The following is a 7,937-nucleotide window of genomic DNA, read 5'->3' on the forward strand; positions in this document are numbered from 1 at the left end:
GTAGCATGCAAGTCCCATATTTTAACCGCAGCAGATCACAGGTTGCTGAAACACACTCAAACGTTAAAGGATGTTAAGGATGATAACATTAATGATATTAAGCAACAGCCACTTGTCAGAACACAGGATTTGCAACCAGTTATAAAAAGAACATTCTGAAGTGCAACCACGTATCGCTGTGCACATGGCAGACTAACATACAAAGGATACTTGTTTAAGTCTTTCCTTTGGTAGCCCCTAAAGAACCGCTCCTTACCAGTAATCACCAGTTTTGTGGAACAGGTGTATCGAATGAGGAGATGGACACTGTCAAACTTAAATGCTTGTTTAGTAACTAGTAGTTTGACTAGAAATAGAATCGCAGAATGGCTCAGGTTGGAAAGGACCTTGAAGATCATAAAGTTCCAACCTCCCTGCCCTGGGCAGAGCTGCCACCCACGAGATCACACTGCCCGATGATTACTTTAAATAACTGTCACATTTATTATGTAGTCTGAAAAGGTATTAGCTACCTTTGTGGCGTGGGTGAGATTCATAACACCAAGAGCAGACTGCTCACATCATCACCTGACACTGCCTTTATGCTCAGTACAGAGAGCAGTTAGCGAGAGCACTGCCATTTTCATCATCAGTAGATATCTGAAATAAGTCAGTGAATTACTTCCTAGAAGTTCCCACTTCTCTCCATTCACTATACAATGAACTTCAGATGAGTAACTCAGGTTACTCCTATTGTGCAGATCTAAAGTTAGAACAAAGCAACCTCAGTAGTACAGAGCAGTCTGGTGCTGGTGCTCCGTACCGAAAGTGGTTTTACACTATCTGAAAGAACTTCCATTCCACCTGAAAAGATGCAATATTCAATACTGCTTCTAAACACACTGCATGAAGTTAAGCCCAAAATTTGGCTAATTGACATTTCTGCAGCTGATGGCATTCTAAGTAGTCCCTATCAGGAAAGCAGTACGAAGGCATAATGAGAACTGCAAGCAGCCCAGCATCACTTAGCACCAGAACAAACACGATCCTAGCAGACACCACTGTGCAGCATGCAGATCAGCAAATTACTGTCTGCCAAACAACTGAGCAATGTATATTTGTATACGATGAAGATACAGTTACATATCAGCACAGATCTTATTTCCCTTTTCATAAGGCAAATTCTTTTCTCTCACAAACGAAATTTTCTAGTTGATCTTTATGACCTGCATGGAGATTATTTCAAATGTTTGAATTTGAAAATAAATTTACTGTTGCTATCATATTTTGGTCACATACAAAATGAAAATGTTTAGTAATATTACATAAATTAATTGAAAAACATTTGTATTTCTCAACATGAAGCATGCATGCCTTCTCTGCTACATGCAGTGTTTGCAGCTGCCAGATATACAGCACACACTGCACCAAATTCCAATCCACAGACCCTGGAAAGTGAGATTAACAAATGGAAAACACTGAAGTATTAAGAGAATGGGAACTTTTTATAGTTGATACCTTAATTTCATAGATGAAAAGGTATATGTACAGTACAACACTTCACTGTTCAGAAAGAGGGTTTTGTAAGGGGCCCTGGGTCATTTTAGTCAATGTTTGGCACACTGTTCTGTTTTTTTAAGCTATGAAAAAACACAACTGTAGCAACATTCCTGATGCACAGTATTTCAGTACGTATGTAGTGAATCACACTTCCATCATAAGCTGCTTGTACATAGCACAAGTCAGATAAACCTTATCAGAAAGGCTGCACAAAACAACAGTCAGTCTTCACAGCGTAGATGTAGCTCATCCTCAACTCATCACCCTCCTCTACCCTTATGCAGAGACAGTGAAAACTCTGATGGAAAGTACTTTTTATCCAGCAGAATTTGCCAAATTTAGGTCTCAGAGAGAAGTCTGTTTCTCACCAGTCAAGTCTTAGCTGCTGCTGCTGAGCACAGTCCCTAACACTGCTACTCGTACAGTGCTCTCATCCTGAACTTGAAGCACATATTAATGTCTGTTGTCCCAGACATTCAAACAAACCGAGAGTAAATTCCTAACTCTTCTGCTGCAATGCCATGTATTCATGTTGGCCTCAAACACTTCTGATTCCCACAACCACTTGTCGCTGTGAAAAAAGGCAAAGGAAGGCAAATGCTTTTACAAATATAAAGCAAAAATTAACAGTTTTACACGGTTTTATGTGAAGATATCTCTATAAAATATTAAAGACCATTTGTCAATTTAAAGAAAAATGAGGAAGAACTCACTTCCTAAACTTCATTTTCCTATAAGCTCCGCTGGCAATTTTATAACAATTGTTTTTGTGACCATAAGTTTGATAAACTGGTAGCACTTAAAAAATGCCTGACACCAAGAGCAAATTAATTTGCACATACAGTAATTCTTTAAAGCATTTTAAATGTTAACTCTGAATATTCTTTGATTGACAACTTCAAACTACCCGTCACCCTCAGCTCACAAAAGCAAGCGATACTACCACATCAACTTATTGAGTTCAGGTTTGTGCTTTCAGTTTTCTTCTCTAAGTATAAATAAAAGTAACTTCTATTATTTTCTTGATAACCAAAAGAGAACTTTGAGTATTTTAAAAAACCTTTGCAACTTGTACAATTGAATCAATGGGTACATAAATCAACTCTTGCAGGCAACCAACCAAAACCAACCATTCAGACCACCTCTGAACGCAGAGAAATACTTCCTAAAATACTGGTATATTTATTCCCTATCTGCATTTTCTTCTCCCCACCTCCAGCACTACCTTTTTTCCCTATCTGTTCTTCTGCATCCCCCTCACCTTCACTAAAAGCCTTGCAGTTTGGGTTTACTGCTTGGGATTCTGTTTCGAACAAAATATACTTACCATACTGAGACCATCATTTTATTTATACATGCAGGCACATAGAGCAAGTCAGGAACCCAAATAACAAAAGCTTTGCTAAATCGTATAAATATGTAAGAATTTATTGCCAACATTCTAGAAGAATTTAAATCTATAATTTCATCTTAGTTATCCACATACAATTCTGGACTACTGACACAGTATACAGATATCCATTAGCTCTACTCAAATTAAATCACACTCAGCATAGAAACTTTCCTAGATTCACCTGCACAACTTCAAATAGTTATTTCAAAAAGGTTAGATATGGAAAATGGAGTTTTCTGGATAACGTGATGGTCAGTTCCATCCCAAAGGAAGTATTTATTTAATACTGCACTTCTTACACACTAGGGGTAAGTAAAATGAATGGTGTACGAATAGTGGGTTTTGTTAGGGAAAAAAAAAAATAATACATTTGCTATTAGATTTGAAATAGCCAACATATCTGAGATTACCTAATCAATTAAAATAGAAAACAGGCATTTTGTGACTAACCCAGTAATACTGCATTACATCCCTTGTCATGTATGCACTGGACAACTGTGCAATGATATGAAAGAGAAATCTAAATACAGAAAATCCAGCAGGTAGCCCAAGTAATCTATTTGGAGTCTTTTTTTTTTTTTTAATTTCTTATTGTGTACCTTATGGAAAGTATATAAAAACAGGGCTGATGATAACTTTGCACTCAAAAAGTCACACACGTTATTCGCACAAATAATTCTTAAAGAAACATGGGTAGGAGTATTAAATTTTTTAAAGGTGCATCAACCATTCCTGCGCCAAAAAATGAAGGGGAAGGAGACATTCTGTAAGGAAAATGTCTCAAATGAATTTATTACTTTGACTCTGTGAATTTTAAGCACTATTTTCACTTGTATTTAAAATTATAATATTCTTTTTAAAGAGGGGTAATTTGTCACCTTTATTTCTGACTAGAAAGAAGTGAAGAAGTGCTTCAAGCGTAAATGAAGTTAAGAGATCGATCTATGACTGAGATTATTTCAATGCTAATAATTATATTGTGCGCTTCATGAAAGGAGTCCATCATTATAAACAACTCCCTGCAGATTGCAACTAATGCATAAACCAAGTAACCCCATTTGTTCATCTAGCTCATGTTCACTTGTCATTCTTCCAATAAAACTTCTGTTTTATATACAACCTCTGTTGTTTCTGTTGTCACAGTTCAGCTTTCCGAGGTTGTTGCCCATTATTCTAATTTTCTACTGAAACAAACAAACAAACAAAAAACCCAACATATTTCTTCACCATAGGATCAGACTTTGGAAAAGACTTTTTTTTTTTTTAAAAAAAAAAAAAGGTAGGTATGAAGAGGCTAGATAAAAGCCAAGTTTTTTGTTGGTCTAACTGTACTGACCTTCTCTGTATGTCTTTATCAATCAGTAACATCCTGCAAATACAGATTTTTCATAAATATTCAAAGAAAACAAACTTAAAACATTTCCACCAACCCCGTGATCTCCTAATATTTATATTAACAACAAACAGCCAACAAAGAAAGTAAAAAAAGGAATACCAGTGAAGTTAATGATGAAAGAATTTAGTTAGTATTCACTGTAATGCTTAAATAGACTTGCCAAAAAATGACAGTAATCATGCTTTCAAAGATTATCAGTAAGTAAAGGATACATTATCCGCAGACCTAGAAAGAACTATTTAACATAATTAGGAACAATGGTATGATATAGTACCTTCCATTGCCCTTTTAAAGAAGACTTTACAGCTCCCACAGGTGAGTACTCCGTAGTGGCAACCAGAAGCTTCGTCGCCACAGATGAGACAAATCTTCTGGGGTAGTGATTCAAAGCTGTATTGGGAGCTTTGGCTGGTTTCTGTATCTGGCCTTGAAAAGAAAAAGAAGAGAAATGAAACATCCAGATTTGCAACAGTTAGCAACTTACCCAAATTAATCAGTTCTACAATAAAAACTTCCTCAATAGAAAATCAAGGGAAAAAAAAGCAGCATTGCCTTTCTGCTTAAGCTTCTCTTTACACCAGGATAAAAGGCACATTTGTAGTAGTGTCTACTCATTGAAAATGGTTTTGATAAAAAGGTTCAATTTGAGACACTGTCAAAACATTCCATCTTCTTCAGCTCAGCAAGTCCTCCGAGCAAAGTCATACTGACTTATCTTTTCCTCAACAGAGCATGGCATAGAGATGGAACCAATTAGAAATCAACTGCATTTCAAAACTTCCTCCACATGGGAAATCACAAAGCTTTATCTCGATTAGAAAAGTCCTCAATAACCAGCATGTCACTTCTGCAAAAGCTGCAGCTTTTGATCAGCAGGCAATTCAGTGAGCAGGTTATGGCAAGTGACAAGTGGAAAGCCAAAAGTGAAAAGTATTGCTATGTACGTTGTCAAGGAAAACAAACAAATAAAAACAGCCTAGCTAATCGTTAAGATAAAATCCAGTATCTCCACTGAAACAGTAGCACTGCACATACTTATTTTTAAAAGTATTTCTAGGTAATGCATAATGCCTCGCATACAGTAAGCCATTTCATTCTAGCAAATCCATATGCACATACAAAATGTTCCACTTTTTATGTGAAATTGACTACTTTTTCTCAAATCAGAGCTCCTAATCTGAAGAATATTTACCAACACTGTCCATCTGCCAGTTCAGACATCAGCAACACCGATGCCGTTCCCCCCTTCTTTGCAGCTAGTTATTTCTCAAGACATCGCAGTGAGCAACCATAACAGAAGTGCTGCTTTTCTCAGATTGTAACTGTGCCCACAAGAGCATCAGCTGCAAATTAAAGAAATAATACCCCCGCTGGCTTCCTATCAGCGCTGGCATCCCCCAGCATGCATCAAAACACAGGAGAAAAGAGAAATACAGCCCCAACTGCCGTCTAAACACAGAACCGAGGTAGCGAAACGCCGTCTTGACGTCCCTCGGCACCTGCCTGCCTGACTTCCAGCGCCCCACGGGACCACCTCCGCTATAGCCCAGCTTCGCCGAGGAGAACCGCGGAGCTCAGCCCTTACCGCACGTAGCCCAAGTAGGGCGGGCACAGCTGGGGCAGGCCCTCCTTCAGCACGGCCGCGGGGAAGCCCAGCGCCTGGTGGTGCCCGTTGAGGCCGAGCGGCGAGTAGAGGCCGGGCGGCGCGGCCGAGGTGGACGGCAGGCTGTCGGGGGCCGCCGGCGGTCCGTACGCGCCGGGCAGGAGGGGCGGCTCGGCCTTGTAGAGGACGCACTCCAACGAGGGCTCCTGCGCGGCACGCGGAGGCTGTGCGAAGTCGGCGGGGGCAACCTTGGCGCCCAGGAACGAAGGGGGGGCGGCGGGCAGACCGACGCCCTCCTCCTTGATCTTCAACGCGCTCTGGAAGTCGCCGTAAGCGAAGGGACCCTCCTTGCCGTCGGGCGGCGGGTAGCCGTACTCCGCCAAGTCCGCGGCGGGGGCGGAGGGCGAGGAGCGCGGTCCGAAGGCGCTGCCCTCGTACGCCGCCTCCACGTCCAGCAGCTGCCGCGTGCGCGAGGCCAGGAAGGCAGAGTTGAGCGGCAGGATGGGCACGTGCAGGTAGTCCTGCCCCGCGCCCGGCTCCACAGCCACCGGGGAAGCGGTCGCGGCGGGCGCCAGGCCGCCTTCTCCGGGCCCCGCGTCCCGCTCCGGGAAGCCGCGCTCCTCGGCGCCGGGCAGCCCCGGGGCTCTACCCTCGCTGGGGCCCTCGGTTCCCGGACGCGCTTTCACGGCGACGCTCAGAGTGTCGGCGCCCGGCCACAGCGGAGCCCCGGGTCTCGGCTGCGAGGGGCCGGGAGCCGCCGGGGCGGCGTCCACAGCCTTTTGCTCAGGTCCGCGGCTCATAGGGGCGACGGGCACCTCTGGCACCTCCGGCCCGAACAGGGACCAGGGCGTGGCATGAGCCGCGGGAGCCAGGAAGGTGTCCAGGACGCTGTCCAGACAGTCCTTGGAAAGCGAGCCGCCGCCCGGCCGGTACGAGGGGCAGTCCCGGTCCTCCCGGTCCTCCTCCTCCTCCCGCTGCTGTGGCTCTTCCTCCTTCTCCTCGCCCTCTTCCTCTTCGTCGCTGCTTCTGGGGTAGAGCAGCCCGTCCAGGGCGACGTCGATGCCCTCCGCTTCTCCGCGGCTGGGGGGAGCCTGCAGCAGCACCGCCCCGTCTTGGGCGGACGAAGGCGCTCGGGGCTCCTTGGCCTTCACCTCGGTCATGCTGCCCCGAGCAGCGCTGGGCGCCGCCAAACCTCCGGCGCGGCTCCTCGCGGCCCGGACGGAGCTCCCGCTCACATGGCGCTGAGTTACGAAGAGCCCCAGCCGTGCGCCGATCGCCGCCGGGACGGTCCTACGGAGGGGAGAGCGAGCTGAGCGACTGCTGTCTTCCGAGGGGCAGCGGGAGGGCGGGCGGGGACGGCGCCTCGTTTCCCGCTGCCCGCCACGCTCCCCCGGCCGCTCCCCGCCCCACCGCCGCTCGTACCGCTGAGCGGCGCCCGGTTTTGCCCCTCCCTTTTCCCCGCTGCCCCCGGCCGGCAGCCTCCTCCTCGCCCCTTCGGCGCTCCGCGCTCGGGCGCCGCAGGCTCCCTCCGTCAGCTCCCGGCACGGCCTGGCCCCTCCTTCGCTCCGCCTGCCGCGGCCCTCCCACCGCTCCCGTTCCCCCTCGGCTCCGCTCCACGCCGCCCAGCCTTTGCAGCCCCGTCTCACCTCGTCCCCCGGCTCTTACAGGTGTCTGTCCTGCTCGAGGGGTGCAACGCCGGCTGCACGCAGGCTGGACAAATCGCTGTACGGGGAGGAAGACACGTCCTCTCCTCCCTGGTTCTTCACCCCGTCTTTCAGACGTTCGCTGTGTCTTTCAGGTTTAAGTTCCTCTACGCCCTGTTAGAATGAATACGTCTTCTATTTTCCAGTAGCAAAGAAACCAAGGGACTATTAAACACCTCACATCACATTATGGGGCCTCTGAAATACCCTACAGCAGAGAAAGCAAAAGGGTTTTGAAAGAAAATACCGGGGAAAAAAATTAAAAATGAGGCATTCTGTGCTTCTAATACTTTAATTACATTG

General features: G+C 45.7%; 1 protein-coding gene across 1 annotated transcript in view; it reads right to left on the reverse strand.

Annotated features, from left to right (window-relative positions):
• The window catches only part of PGR (progesterone receptor), a 37,345-nt gene extending 30,064 nt beyond the window's left edge, over positions 1-7,281 (reverse strand). The window contains exons 1-2 of the mRNA XM_052670913.1: positions 5,914-7,281; positions 4,603-4,754 (exon numbers count right to left, since the gene is read on the reverse strand). Coding sequence (XP_052526873.1) covers positions 4,603-4,754; positions 5,914-7,091 — 1,330 coding nt within the window. The 5' untranslated portion in view covers positions 7,092-7,281. The remainder of the gene's footprint in view (positions 1-4,602; positions 4,755-5,913) is intronic.
• Between the last annotated feature and the right edge of the window lie 656 nt (positions 7,282-7,937).

Source organism: Tympanuchus pallidicinctus, unplaced genomic scaffold (assembly GCF_026119805.1).
Source record: "Tympanuchus pallidicinctus isolate F22 unplaced genomic scaffold, pur_lepc_1.0 scaffold11, whole genome shotgun sequence".
Lineage (NCBI taxonomy): Eukaryota > Metazoa > Chordata > Aves > Galliformes > Phasianidae > Tympanuchus > Tympanuchus pallidicinctus.